This window comes from Gallus gallus, chromosome 28, assembly GCF_016699485.2.
Source record: "Gallus gallus isolate bGalGal1 chromosome 28, bGalGal1.mat.broiler.GRCg7b, whole genome shotgun sequence".
NCBI classification, from domain to species: domain Eukaryota; kingdom Metazoa; phylum Chordata; class Aves; order Galliformes; family Phasianidae; genus Gallus; species Gallus gallus.
The window spans coordinates 3,171,663-3,185,169 of NC_052559.1; the positions used below are offsets into that span (position 1 = coordinate 3,171,663).

Consider the following 13,507-nt stretch of genomic DNA (forward strand, 5'->3'; position numbering starts at 1 on the left):
TGTTGGAATGATGGCACAGGGCAGGAGACCATATGACGTTGGGCAGGACCCCCTCTCTCAGTGACAATGTGTGTCATGGGGGGTACCTCCACCCTCCAGACCTTCTCCTTTCCCCCCATACTGTGCAGGGCTTGCTCTGACAAGGGCTGGTGCTACCAGAGCAAGTGGGACCTGACCATGCCTCAGTTTCCCTAACGGCACAGCGTGGGTGATGCCGGGCTGTGGAGCTGCACGGCTGCTTGGGAAGCAAAGCTGAAAGGAGCCACACGGCACAGACCCAGCAGGGTTCTGAAGGTCCAGATGGGGTCGGGGGGCTCACTCTGCCTGCAGAGGGGTACAGGGTCAGGCAGGTGTAGCACCAACCCCAACAGCAACCAATTCATCGGGGTCCCCCCATGCAAAACTCGCTCCTCTGCCCCAACCCTTTGTACGCTCCTCAGCCCCCCGTGCCCGGGGGTACCCCAAAAGCTGGCTGTGCCACTGCCCCCTCTGCATCGCCAGCCGGGGCGACCCAGCTGTGGACACACGGCCGCACGGCCGCACGGACCCGTTCCCCCCACGCCATCACCCCTCACCCCGTGCTCCCCGCTCCCCCCCTTTCCCCGCTCCCTCCCCGCCGCCCCGTCCCCCCCCGTCCCGCCCGCCGCCCCGCCCGGTGATTCACACCGCCCCGCCGCTTTATAACGCCGCCGGCCCCCGCCGCCGCCTCACAGCCAACAGGTCCCGGAGCGTCCCGGCCGCGTCCCGTCCCGCCGCCGCCGCCCGGCCCGGCCCGGCCCGGCCATGCCGCTCCGGCTGGCGCTCTGCCTGCTCGTCCTCTGCAGCCTCGCCGGCGGCGACGCCGCTCACGGTAAGAGCGCTCGGGGCGGGGGGAACGGGGCAGCCGCGCCCGACGGGAGCTGACGCGCCGCGCCCCGTCCCGTCCCGTCCTGCCGGCAGGTGCCTGGGGCGGGGGCGGGGGCGGCCCCGAGTCCCGGCGCCGTTACCGGCTCGTCCTCCGCTTTGGTCCCATCCGTCCCGAGCCCGCCGGTGCTGGCTGAGGGCTGGTGCTGAACTTGGACCGGGAGCGGGGCTCCGCTGCCGGTTCGGGGGGCTCCTGGACCCTCTCCATCCCGTTCGCCTCTGTCAGCGTCGTTGTGGGGCACGGCAGCGGGCAGCGAGTGTCCGGCTGGGCGGTGCGACCCCGCTGACACAGCGGTAGCAGGGCAGCGCCGTGCATCATCCCGCTGTCCTGGCTCCGGCACGGGGCTGGAGGTGAACGCAGCCTCTGGAGCAGCCCATCCTGCAGAGGGTCCCGCAGGGGGTCTCACTGCTCGTGGCGCATCGAGCTCCAGTGCTGTGCAAACCACTCCGCTACGTTGGGAAGGACTGGGAGCCACGGCCAGTTCATGGGTTGGGTGTGGAGTTTCCAGCTCCAACCCCTCCCTGTTCAGATGACTGTGCTGGCAGCTTGTACGGGCATTTGTTGGCATCCAGGCAGCTTGGTGGCCATAGCCGTGTGGGGAAGCCACCGAGTGCCCGGCTTGGTTGGGACCCCTGGGCTCCAGTCACCCTTTCCAGCCCTTCTCAGCCCTGCTGTGCTCAGCTGAGGCTGCTGCCTGCCAGCACTGCTTCTGCAGCACTGCTGGAGTTTCCATCTTCCCCTCCCCACGATCACGTTTGTCTCCATCACTCGCTGCCAGCATGGGCAGGGAGCAGCACTCCCTGGTCAGCACTGCGTTGAGGTGCCCCAGAGGACAGAGGGGCTCTTCTGAGATGCCTGGGGGTGCTGCAGCCCTCAGAATCACGGGCAGCATTGCCCCAGACCATGGGATTTCCTCTCCCTGCTTCGCAAGGTCCCATTCAAACACTGAGAAGCCCCAGGTGTGGGCACTGCGTGCTACCTCTGGCTTCAGCCCGCGTCCTGCAGACTGCTGCAGGCAAGAGCATGGCAAGTGATACAGCCAAGGTGGCAGGGAAACCCAGAGGATGGGGTGCCTGGAGAGCCCCCACACAGCCTGGGGCATGGCCCTCTTCCCTGCCTATGGGGTGCTGCTTGGAGTATGTGGGTACGTGAGTGGGGATGGAGCAGAAGCTGGGAGCTACGGGGTCTGGGGAAGGTGCTCCTGTGTCAGTGGGACTCAGCCCTGCGGAGGTGTGAAAGCAGCTCCTGCCTGCATGTGTCACAGCTGTCCTCTTGCTCAGCCTCCCTGCCGTTCCCTGCGAGCACTGGAGTGCCAGGTCCTGTCCCGTCCCCTGCTGCATAGCTGCATGCTGCCAGATGTGTTCCCAGCACAGCCCGGAGCCCTCCTGCCTATTGCTGCTGGGGCACCGTGCTGCTGCCATGCAATGAGGGAACGTTGGAACCACAGTGCTGGGGTGAAGGCAGGAGGCTCCTGTGCGTGGCATCCAAGGGAGACTTTTCACCTTTGGATATTTTGTTGGTTTTTCTGAAAACCACACGAGCAGGCAGCTCATTTTCTGTTGGCAGTGATTCTGCAAATGAAGCTATTTTGGAGTAGCCAAAGATCCCTGCTGGGATGCTATCGGACTTACATACTATCTCCTGGGCTCTGGATGCACCGGGAGGCTGCTGGGTCTCATTGGTGACCATGGGACTAGGCAGGGTCTGGCTTTGCTACCATGCTCCCACTTTCCTGGCACAGCATGCATCGCGTGATGGGAATTTCCTGGGCTGTTTCAGTGCAGCTCCTGGCTCCCTGCCGGCTCTTCCCTGGAGGCCTCTCCCCGTGGGCGTCAGGCACCCATGGGCCATGGAAAAACCATGGAGAGCTTTGGGACTGGGAAGCTGTAGGCTTGCAGTGTGCATGTGGGCAGGTGCTGTTGGCGTGAGCACACAGCAGCTCCTGCCTGCTGCTGGCAGTGGGAGCAGACCCAGTAGTAGAGTGAGCCTGACCTGGGGCTGCATTCTGCTCTGCCTCCTGCTCAGGCCGTGCCCAGCCTCCAGCTTCATCCACAGCAGCACCATTTGCAGTGCTCAGGCTGCTAATGGAGCTTGTCTCGCAGTCCAGAAGGAGAAATAAACCAGCAAACTTTATACAGGGTCCCCAAGCTGGTGCTGGGATGCAAAGGATGTCGGTGCGGGTGCCCATAGCAGCAAACACGGCTCTGTGTGCCAGCACCCCACATCCAGCAGCGTCGGCATTGCTGCAGCCCCGTGTGCTGTGGGTGTGTGGCTGCTGCTGGAGAGCCGGGTAGTGTAGGGGGAATTGGGATGGCAGGATATCGTGGAGGAAAAAAAAATGGGCTTCAAAGAACCATTGGATAAATTCCCGGAGGGTGCAGGGCTGGCACTGTGCTGCGCTCCAAAGGTGCCCAGATGTGAGTTGCTGGGTGCCCACAGCTCAGAGCCAGTGGGGTTTGTTCCATCCATGCTCCCATCGATGGGCTCAGGTCCTTGCAGGGAGCTGCCACCTCCACACCAGCATTCCCTTGTGCTTTCCCCAGTGCGAAATGGGGCTGGGGGAGCTGGGCTGGGGGGTGCTGATGCCTTGTGGATGAGCCCTTGCTTTGGAGGAGAGCAGCTCCAGCCCCGTGCTGACGTCTGGCAGTGGGATCCAGCCCTTCCCCCCCCAAACCCGAGCACATCTTTAGCCGTTTAACAGACCTCAAACGCAGCTAATGAGAACATAAACCCAAATAAGCGTCAGAAGAGGCTGCTTTGCAGAGGCGGAAATGGCAAAGGAATCACTCACACACACACACACACACACACACACACCAAATAAATAAATAAATAACTGGTAGAGATGATTTGCTCATGAGGTTAAGGAACAAACGGGCTTTTGACTCAGTGGGATCAGATGCCGCCGGGCTGGCCGTGTCCCAAGGGCTGTGTCAAGTGCCCTGCTCACAAAGGCAGAGTGTGTGGGGGCTGCGTGCAGCAGGGATGGTCCCTCCGTGGGGGCTCATGGGTGCACCGTGTGCTGGGAGGGGGGTCCTGGAAGGTGTGGGGCTGAGAGGAGGTGCTGTCTGCCTGCTGCCAGGCGTCACACAGAGCCAACCCCATCCTCTGCCCTCCCTGCAGGTGGGATCTGCTGGCTGCAGCAGGGGAAGGAGGCCAAGTGCACCATGATCCTGAAGACAGGAGTGACATGGGAAGAGTGCTGCGCCAACGGCAACGTGGACGTGGCCTGGTCTAATTACACCTACCCAGGCAACAAGATCAGCCTGCTGGGCTTCCTGGGGCTGGTGACCTGCCATCCATGCAAAGGTGAGTGTGGGGCTGTGGGATGGGGGCAGCAGTGGGGCTGAGCTCTGTGCTGGGGGTGGCACTGAACCCACAGCTGCAGGCAGTGCAGCAGATCCCGATGCCTCTCTGCACCCCCAAACGTGTTCCACATGTGGCTACTCCACATGGGGGCATGGCTTGTGGGGCAGCCTCTGCCCCCAGGTAGCTCTGCTATAACAGAATGGGATTGCATGCCGTGGTTGTGACCAGTGAGGTGCAGGGCAGAGCTCAGCCAATGGACCACTGGGGCTGCCCGACCCCTCTGCCCCCTCCAGCTCTGAGCAGAGGGAAACTTCTTTTATTTGTATACTTCTTATTCACGGGAAGATGCATTTCTTCCCCTTTGCTCCCCCTTCCTCCTCCCGACGAAGCCAAGAGCGTATGTGTGAGATGGCTTTACATAACAGCCAGTTCCAAAAATGGAAACCCTCCAGCTGTGAGTTCCAGGCCCTCCAGATGTTTTGGCACATGCCACAGGCACGGATCCCCTCGCCGCACTTGCGTGGTGGTGTGAGAACCCACTGAGGACCTGCTGACCACAGGAATCAGGAGCAGGTCTTTGGAAGGTCACTGAGTTATTTGCTTAAAGAGGGGTGGAGAGAAATGCTCTTAAGAAAACAACTCCTTCCAGTGCCTCCCAGGTCCCACTGCAGCCCCATGCAGCCCCAGTGCTTGGGGTTGGATTCTGCGCCCCGTGAGACACGTGGCAGGTGCTCAGCAGGGATGGGGGTGTGCAAGGCAGCCCATAGGGAGACACTGTGGCTGCCCAGGCTCTGGGAGGGGGACCTGAGCACAGAGTGGCTGTGGGGAAAATGGGAAAGCTGTGCTGGTTGGTCCGGAGCTGGGTGGGCTCCCCAGGCTGAGGGCTGGGTGCTGGGGGGTTGCTCCAGGAGAACCACAGCTGGGTGCTGGGGGTTGCTCCAGGAGAACCACAGCTGGGTGATGGGGGCTGCTCTGTGGCTCTGCTGGGAGGTGGAATTCCTGGCTGTGCACCCCCCTGGTGCCAGGTCTGTGGCTGTCATGGATGGATGCTCCTGGGGTCTGTGTGTCTGCCTGCAATGGGACGGATGGACCCCACTGCGGTGTGCAGCGGCCGTGCTGTGCTCCCCTGACAGCTGTTCAGGGCAGGCCCCAGCTATGGAAATCAGGGAGCAAAGCAGGAAACTGCCCGTCTCCCACCGGGGAATTTCTCCCGGGAACCTGGGCCAAGCAGACAGGGGATTTCCCCTTCCCCCTCCTCCACTCTCTGTCTCCCGAAGTGACCCGGTTGCTGCAGGGAAATCCCCCTTCTTTATCTCCCTGCTGACATCTTCCCAGCACACACCCTGTCTGCAGGAATCCCTCCTGCTCTGGGTGAAGCTCGGGCTGGGGAGGGCTCTCTTCCCTCCTGCTGGGTGTGATGGAGCTGGGTCCTGGCGGTTCCCTTATCCCCAGGTGGCATCTGTGGCCGTCTGGAGACAGAGATGAGGGGCTCCCAGCCCTGCCCCCCTCCTCCCCCCTGCAGGCTGTCTCCTCCCTGTCCTTTGCCCCCAGGGATGCGGTGGCTGCAGGGTCCCTTTGAGCCCAGAGCTGTCCCTGCAGGGAGGCACCCAGGGGACAATGCGTCCATCTGTCTCTCTGGGAAGCGGATGGGATTGGGGGGGGGGGGGGGGGATCTGCCTCTCTCTGCTGTGACCTGCTCTTGTGTTCAAGTCACGGAGGCCTGGAGCAAAACAGGGCTGGGTATTGTCTGATTAAAGCGGAGCTCTTGATTGCCCAGACAACTTGCAAAGCCCAGTTCCTTCTGGAGGATCTGGGGCCTTACAGAGATAGATTTTTTCCATTGCATAAGAAAAAAGAAACGTTTCCTTCCAAAAAAATAAATCCGTAGAAATGAATTAGCTGGTGCTGATCTGAGGGCCAGCTCTCTGGCTGGGTTAAGTGTTGGCTGATGGCTCTGTGCTGCAGCCAACGACCTGCTCCTCCGCAGCGCTGAGCAGATCCAGATGCTGCTGCGAGCAGCGCTTCGTGCTGCGGGGGCCCAGGGGCAGCTCCAGGTAACGCTTCGTGGGCGCTGCTGTGCTGCGAGCGGTGATGTTGTGCTCCCCTCTGTCCCCAGAGAGCTGTGAGGGGGTGGTGTGCGGCCCCGACAAGGTGTGCAAGATGAAACACGGGCGGCCCCAGTGCGCCTGTGCCCCCGACTGCTCCAGTCTGCCCCGCAAGCTGCAGGTCTGCGGCTCGGATGGCTACACCTACCGTGATGAGTGCGACCTGCTGACAGCCAAGTGCAGAGACCACCCCGACCTGGAAGTCATGTACCAGGGCAAATGCAAAAGTAGGTTCTGCCGTGCCCCTGCCTTGCTCCCGTCCCCCACCCCGTGGCCCTCACTGCTTCCAAGGAGGGAAAAAGGGATGAAGGGCCACGCTCTCCCCAAATGACACAGCTTGGCAGTGACGATGAGAAGCTGCGCTGCCGTGTCGTGTTGTGCCAGCGTGGTGGGTCACCATCCCCAACCTCTCCTGCCCTGTGCAGCCAGATCCCTCTGTTAGCCTGGCCATTGGGGAGCTGGTCCTGCCCCGCGCCGTGCAGACAGAGCTGCCTTTGCAGTTTGCTCCTCTCCCATAGGAACGGATCAGCAGGCTGGCTTTGCTCCGCACAGGGGGCCAAGTGCAGCCCCCAACCCCCACCTGCATCTCCCCACCCCGGGGTTAACTCATGGCTGAGGCTCGCTGGCCCCGCGTCGCCCTCGCTGCAGGGTGGAGCAGCAGAGCTGGCACTGTGGCAGCTCAAACCGGGCGGCCAAAGAGCTGCCTGGGATGCCGGAGCAGCTCGTCAGTACGATGGGGGATTCAGCTTCGGTGCAGCTGGGGAATAGCAGTCCGTAAAATGTCACTTCCAAACGTCGAGCCCCTTTTTTTGTTGTTTTGTTAAAGAGAGCAGTAATCCTCCCCTGCCCTGCCAAGAACTGTCAGAATTATTATGATTATTTTCGCCAGCCCTCCTCTCTGAAATGCTTTGCCTGTCAAGCTCTGGACTGCACAGTAAAATTTGGGGCAAGAAATGTGAGTTGCGAGCTGGGAGTTGCAGATGCCAAGTCTCCTTCCAATCCAGCAGGAAAATAGGAGGAGGAGGAGGAGGGAAGGCTTCGAGCTGTGTTTACAGCATCCGGGGAGTACGGTGGGTCTGCTGGCGTGCAGAGCCCGCAGGATGGGGTGCACGAGCTCCCTGCTCTCCTATAGGGCTCAGAGCCCCCCCCAGGTCCTGACCTGCCCCGCTCCCTCTGTGAGGCATAGGGCCGCTCATCCTGGCCGGGTTCTGATGGCCGAGCCAGCTTGGGCACTGCAGTGAGGATGGCAGCTCCCCACGGCATGCGTGATTCCTGCTTCCTCATTGCCTCCCGGGCCGTGGGAGCGGGATGCTGAGCTTCACAACTCGCTCTGCCTGAGCTGCTGAGCCGCAGGCACGTCTGCTTCCCCTCAGAATCCTGCTCCAGCGTGGTGTGCCCCGGCACCCACACCTGCGTGGTGGACCAGACGGGCAGCGCTCACTGCGTGATGTGCCGGACGGCTCCGTGCCCCGAACCCACCAGCCTGGACCACTCTCTGTGTGGCAACAACAACGTCACCTACCCATCGGCGTGCCACCTGCGGAGGGCCACGTGCCACCTGGGGCGCTCCATCGGCGTGCGGCACTACGGGAGCTGCTCGGGTGAGCGGGGCCGGGAGCGTCGGCCATCGATGGGGCTCTGCGGGGCCGTACCCCTTCTTTACAGCCTCTCAACTCCTTTTCCCCTTCTCTCCCCCCCCCCCCACCCCCTCCAGCCTCGGCCAGGTTCTCCATGGAGACGGACAACGCGGAGGAGAACTACGTGTGAATCCTTCCTCCGCCGCAAGGCTGCGGCCGGCAGACAGGGGCATTATGTGTATACTGTACAAACCATATACCTGATATTTATTAAGATTAAAAGGTCCTTATTTATATCTCTATGCTACGCGGACGCAGAGCGACGGCTCCTGGCCGTGCCCGCTCACATCCCCTGCGCTGCTCCGTGCCCAGGGAGGGCATCAGGGGAGCGCCTGCACTGCTGCACCCCCTCCCCACCCCCCCATAACGTGTCCTTGGACGGCCGCCCCGGGCCTATTTATTTTTGGATTGAATTCTTGGTACTCTGCTGACGTTTCTGGCCAGGACCTCGGGGTCGAGTGGGAATCTGCTCTTTATCTTTCCCCGGAGGGGTTTGGCCCCAGCTGCCAGCAGCACGGAGCTGCGCCCCATTGGAGACGGATAGATCTCTATTTTTCTATGTCGTTTTTCCTCCCGTGGTTTATAGCGACTGATTGCATTTAGGTTCTCCCCCCCCAGCCCACCGAGACCCGGCTTCCAGCTCTTCTGGAGGCAACGCTGGAGCTGCCCCGAGGTGCTCCACTCCCCTCTCCCAGCACTGCTGCTGCTCGTCCTCCTTTACCCACCCGTGGCCAAACCCACGTGGAGGGCAGAGGGCTGCAGGGCTGCCCAGCCCCACATCCCCTCTCTCCCTCTCAACACCCTCTGTATTTATTTTAACATCCTCTCTCTCTCTTATTTTTGTGTGTGCGTTGTGATCTGTGTACATAGCAGCTCATCTCCGACACCTCGCCTTTATATAAATACCGTATATATAATATATATATATATAAATACCCTATTTTCTATTTTTGTATGGTTGTGTCCTGATTGCTGAGGCAGGCGTTATAGGGACGCATGCATTTCCTACTCCGTATCACTTAGGAGCATTTTACGGCTGTGTTACCGTTTGGATTATGATTAAAAAAGAATAAAAGGTGCTGCGGTTCTGCTTTTGTTGCATTGCCCCGTGGCCCTGGGGGCTGCTGCAGCCCTGTATTGGAGGAGCACTTTCCCCTCTGTTACCTGCAGTGGAAGCTGGCTGGAGAGATCTGCAGTAAATGGGGTTTATAGCCTCAGTGCTGGGGCAGCCTCAGCCTGGCGGGGTAGCAGGTGAAGCCTCAGCTCAGCCCCTGCTCCATGGCTGCACCCTCCCTGGCCACCACCACATCTGTTTCAGCTTTGTGTCGTGGTTTTTCCACCCCAGCCAAGTCTGTGAGCAGCAGCAGCGAGAAAGGAAAAGGGAGAGAGGAGGAGAGAGAGAGAGAGAGAGAGAGAGAGGCAAAAAAGAAAAGAGAGCAACCAAAGAGCAATGCAAATCAAATGTGTTCCTAATATCAGTGTGTGCCGTAAGGGTTTGGTATTTCACAAAACAATTCCTGCCGTTAATTGAGTCCTGATGTGCAAAGCGGAGGCGCGGGAGCTGGGCTGCAGCCTGCAGCCTGCAGCGTGGCTTTGGTGGCTCCCAGAGCAGCGCTGCCGTGTCCCCAGCTGTGTCTTTGTATGTGGGGATGGGGGACAGCACGGCTGTGCTGTGCCCCTGCCTGGGGGATGGGTGTTGGGGAGCAGGCGGGGTGCTCTGTGGGGCTCTGCAGCACTCGGTGCCTGGTCTGCAGGAGCTGGGGTGGCTGCATCTCGCTGCTCCGGGTCCTGAGCTCGTGGTTCTGGTGCTGACCCACGCCATGCAGCAGGCTGGGGCTGCAGCAACGACATCAGCAATGCTGGTGAGTAAGAGATGTCAGCTTCCAGAAGGGCTCTGTGAGTCGGGCGTCTCCTTCCCCCGGTGTTTGGGTGGTCTGGGGTGAGCTGGGACAAACACACCAGCAGTGTGCACACCCTGGGGCTGCCAGCCCTGCTCTGGCATTGTCCTCCTAGGGGACCCATAGGGATCTGAGGTTCCCCTGGCCCTGGCAGCCTGGCAGGGTCCATCCTCTGCTGGGCGTCCCGGGTGTCCCCAAGGCCATGGCTGGGCTCCCTGCTGCAGAGGGCTGCAGGCTGCTCTGTGGGATCAGCTCAGCGTGCTGGCCGTGCCCTGCTATTTGTGCCCTGTGCCACGCCACACTCTGCAGAGTGCCAGCAATTGGCAGATAAAACAAACAGCTGGGAGCAGGGAATGGCTGAGCTGTCCCCAGGGCTGGCAGCAGAGCTGAGAGAGAGCCCTGTGCTGTGCTGTGTGCTGGCTGAGGTCACACTGCCACTCACACACGTTCCTGGGTCCCCTGGGGTCAGTGCTTGGCCCCATCCCCGGGGAGGTGTGCAAAGTCAGAGCCCCACAGCAGCATCCCTATCCCTGTATGGGTGGGAGTGGGTATGCTGGGAGCTGATGGCTTTGGGTTGTGGCTGTTCACATAACAGGAGGCTCCCATGGTGTGATAGGGAAGGGGTGGTGTGGGATGGGATGGGGCAGGATAAGGAGCTTGCCCCAGTCAGAGGGCTGCTGGGATTCTGACTGACTGGCTGATGGGTGGCAGTGCCTGTGTGCAGATCCTGGCTCACAGTAGTGCCTGGTCCTGAGCAGGATCTGCTCCTGCCCTCTTCTCTGCATTCCCATTCGTGGAACCCCAGCCGTGGGGCAAGCTGGGCTGTGGGATAACACCAAGCCCACGACCCCAAGAGGGCACTGTCCATCCTCCCAGTGCCAACAGCATGCAGCAGGGGCAGGGCAGGAGAAGGGACAGATGGAAAAGGCAGGAGATGGGCAGCAGTTGCCTCGGGCAGGGCAAGATCAAGGGTGGCCCCAAACAGCACTCCTGGGATCGGCCGCCCAAGGTGGGATTAAAGGGGGCAGGGAGCTGGGGTTGGGTTCTGTGGGCTCTGAGTAGGTGAGGCTGTCCCTCATTCTGTCCCTGCAGGGTTCCTGCAGGCTGTGGCAGGATGAGGGTGAGCTTGTGCTGGGATGGAGAGGGGGAGAGCGTCTGTGGGGTTTTCTCCTACCCCAGAGCTGGGCTGGGGCCCCATAGGAAGTGGGAGCGAGACAGGTAGAGAGAGGGCAAACAGACAGAGGTCTGGGAATGAGGTTTTATTTAGGAAAGAAAGCGGTGATGCAGCAAGGGGGGAGGTGAAGCACTGGGGTTCTCTGTGCAGCCGGGGGGATGTTGGGCTCCTCGCTACCATCAGCCTCCTGCATTGCCTCGGAGCACGTAGGGAAACCGAGGCCGGAGTGATGAGCCCTGGTGTCAGTTCCCATTGAACATCAAACCCCTCGGAGCTGGAGGGGGACGTGGGAAGCCTGGCCTTCCCCACCCCGCTGCTCCCTGGTCCCCCTCTGCCTTCTCCGGGCCCGGTTTGTCCTTCCTCTGCCCGGGGGGCTGGCGGTGGCTGAGCACAACGTGGTGCACCCAGTCGATGTAGTTGGAGATCCTGGTGTAAATGTCGGGGTACCGGCGGTCCCCACATCTCTCCCCGGAGAACGAGACGACGCCGTAAACCTTCCCCTTGAAGACCAGGGGTCCCCCAGAGTCACCCTGCATTGGGGAGTGGATTAACAGCAGCCCTACGGGCCGGGGAGGCTGGGAGGGTTGGGGTGGGCGCGTGGCACTCACCGCACAGACGCCCTGCAGCGTGGCATTGCGGCTGGCCCCGCACAGCATGTTGCCCGAGACACGGCCCTTCCATAGGGTCCGACACAGACTCCTCTTGACGATGGTGGTGTTGGCCTCCATCAGCTGGATGGGCCTCTCGCCGTAGTTGGAAATGTCCCCCCAACCCACCACGGAGCAGAGGGTGCCGGGTTTCAGGTCGATGCGTGGCCGGGGCAGGCGGATGCGCTTCACGAATGCGTTCAGCGTGGCCGTGTGGTTCAGCTGGGCATGGAGCGGGGAGGGGGGGGGAGGGGGCACGGCTCCCTTCCTCTTCCACACAGACCCCAAGGCAGAGCCCCTCCCCGCTGCTCCTGCGCCCCTAGCCCGGTTCCCACTGCCCTGCTGAACCCCCAGCGTGCTCCCGTATCCCGGCCCTTCCAAATAGAACCAGTGCGCTCCGGAGGCTTTGGGGTGCCCGGACTGCGGGCATCATCCATCCCGGGGGCAGCGCTTCTCCGGAGCACACTGACACCTAGTGTCGGTCCCCAGCCCAGCCCGCGGCACCGGGCGCGGGGCTCACCCTGAGCATGCGGATGTCGTTGTCCACCGTCCGGGGGTTGTAGAGGGGATGCGCGATGGATTCCTCGACACCGAAAACCTGTTGGGACTCCTCGGGCTGCTCCAGGCTGTGCGCTCCCAGCACCACGCGGACGGAGGGCTCGCGCCTACGGGGGAGCTGTGAGGAGGGATGGGAGCCCCCAAAGGGGGAGAGGGGATGGGGAGCCTGGGGAGAGAGCTGAGCAAAGGGGGTTTGCTCCGGGGTGGGGGTATCCACGTGAATGGGACCCGGGGGAAACCGCTCACCTGGGAACAGGGCAGTGGGCGGCTGTCATCACCCACCTGGGCCACACCAGGAAGCCCCCACAGAAGTGCTGCCCGTCCATCTGGATGGAGGCGATGAAGGGCCGCGAGTGCGGCACCGCTGCCTTTCCCCCGATGACCCAACTGCTGTGAGCACCTGGTGGGTGCGGGTGGTTGTCAACCGGGGGGGAGGGGGGGGATTCAGACACCCAACACCGCCCACGGGTGCAAAGACCCCCAGCACTGCTCCCAGCCCTCCCAGCCGTAGCCGTCCCATCACCTGCTGGACCCAGCGCAGAGCCCCCCAGGCTGAGGATGAGCAGAGCAGCGAGCATGCTGGTGCAGCGTGGGCCACCACCACCTCCTGTGGGGCCACCTGAGGATGGGGGGTGGGTTAAATAACCCCGCAGGGCGGTGCTGTGGGCACAGCTGCTGTACGGACACCGGCGGGTACCCCCCCGCTTCCTCCTCTCAGTATTGCTGCCTTGTGCAATCATTTTGGATGGAGATATGCAACGCTGAGGGGTGATGGGGGGTTCGGTTTTGCTGTCACGGAGCTGTGGGGGCAGCTTGGCCTGTGGCACTGCCTGGCAGCTTCCCCTGGAGCGGAGGAGAGGCTGCCTGCTGGGAAGAGAGTGGATGAAGGAAGGAAGAGTGAAAGCAGAGCGGCTTCCCAGCCCATGCCCGGCTGCTCTCATGCCTCGAGCTAACTGGGATGAAATCCCCCCGTGGCACAGAGGGTGCAAGTGAGAACAGAGCCCCGCCGTGGCCCAGAGACACCTCCCAGGATGTCCCCAGGGCTGACGGCGGCCTGGTGCTGTGTGCTGTGCTGCCTTTCATCCCCACCAGCTGCTGCCCCTGCTCTGCATCCCCACGGGTAGAGGCTTGAAGGGATGGGGGTCGGAGAGCCGGGGTGCCCCTGCTGCAGAGCTGGGCTTGCTTCGGGATTTAAGGAGCTCTCATGGCAGCGGTGGGCAGATTTCTTAATGCCGCCGTGGTTTGTGACTTGTCCTGGGCTTCCTGTGTCAGTTT

General features: G+C 61.8%; 2 protein-coding genes across 3 annotated transcripts; one reads left to right on the top strand and one right to left on the bottom strand.

The window, feature by feature from the left end:
- The first annotated feature begins 709 nt into the window (after nucleotides 1–709).
- On the top strand, nucleotides 710–8,902 carry FSTL3 (follistatin like 3). Its single transcript, XM_001233760.7, has 5 exons — nucleotides 710–850; nucleotides 4,028–4,213; nucleotides 6,330–6,545; nucleotides 7,692–7,919; nucleotides 8,033–8,902. The coding sequence occupies exons 1-5, from the start codon at nucleotides 784–786 to the stop codon at nucleotides 8,083–8,085; spliced, it is 750 nt and encodes a 249-aa protein (XP_001233761.2). The 5' UTR covers nucleotides 710–783; the 3' UTR covers nucleotides 8,086–8,902.
- A 2,195-nt stretch (nucleotides 8,903–11,097) lies between these two features.
- PRSS57 (protease, serine 57) lies at nucleotides 11,098–12,843 on the bottom strand. Of its 2 annotated transcripts, none has more exons than XM_015300002.4 (5): nucleotides 12,756–12,843; nucleotides 12,515–12,632; nucleotides 12,195–12,339; nucleotides 11,636–11,896; nucleotides 11,098–11,557 (listed from the first exon to the last, which is right to left on the bottom strand). In XM_015300002.4, the coding sequence occupies exons 1-5, from the start codon at nucleotides 12,808–12,810 to the stop codon at nucleotides 11,270–11,272; spliced, it is 867 nt and encodes a 288-aa protein (XP_015155488.3). In that variant the 5' UTR covers nucleotides 12,811–12,843; the 3' UTR covers nucleotides 11,098–11,269. The 2 variants fall into 2 exon arrangements, with proteins under 2 accessions (XP_015155488.3, XP_418216.5); XM_418216.8 differs by having other exon boundaries at nucleotides 12,479–12,632.
- Nucleotides 12,844–13,507: the final 664 nt, after the last annotated feature.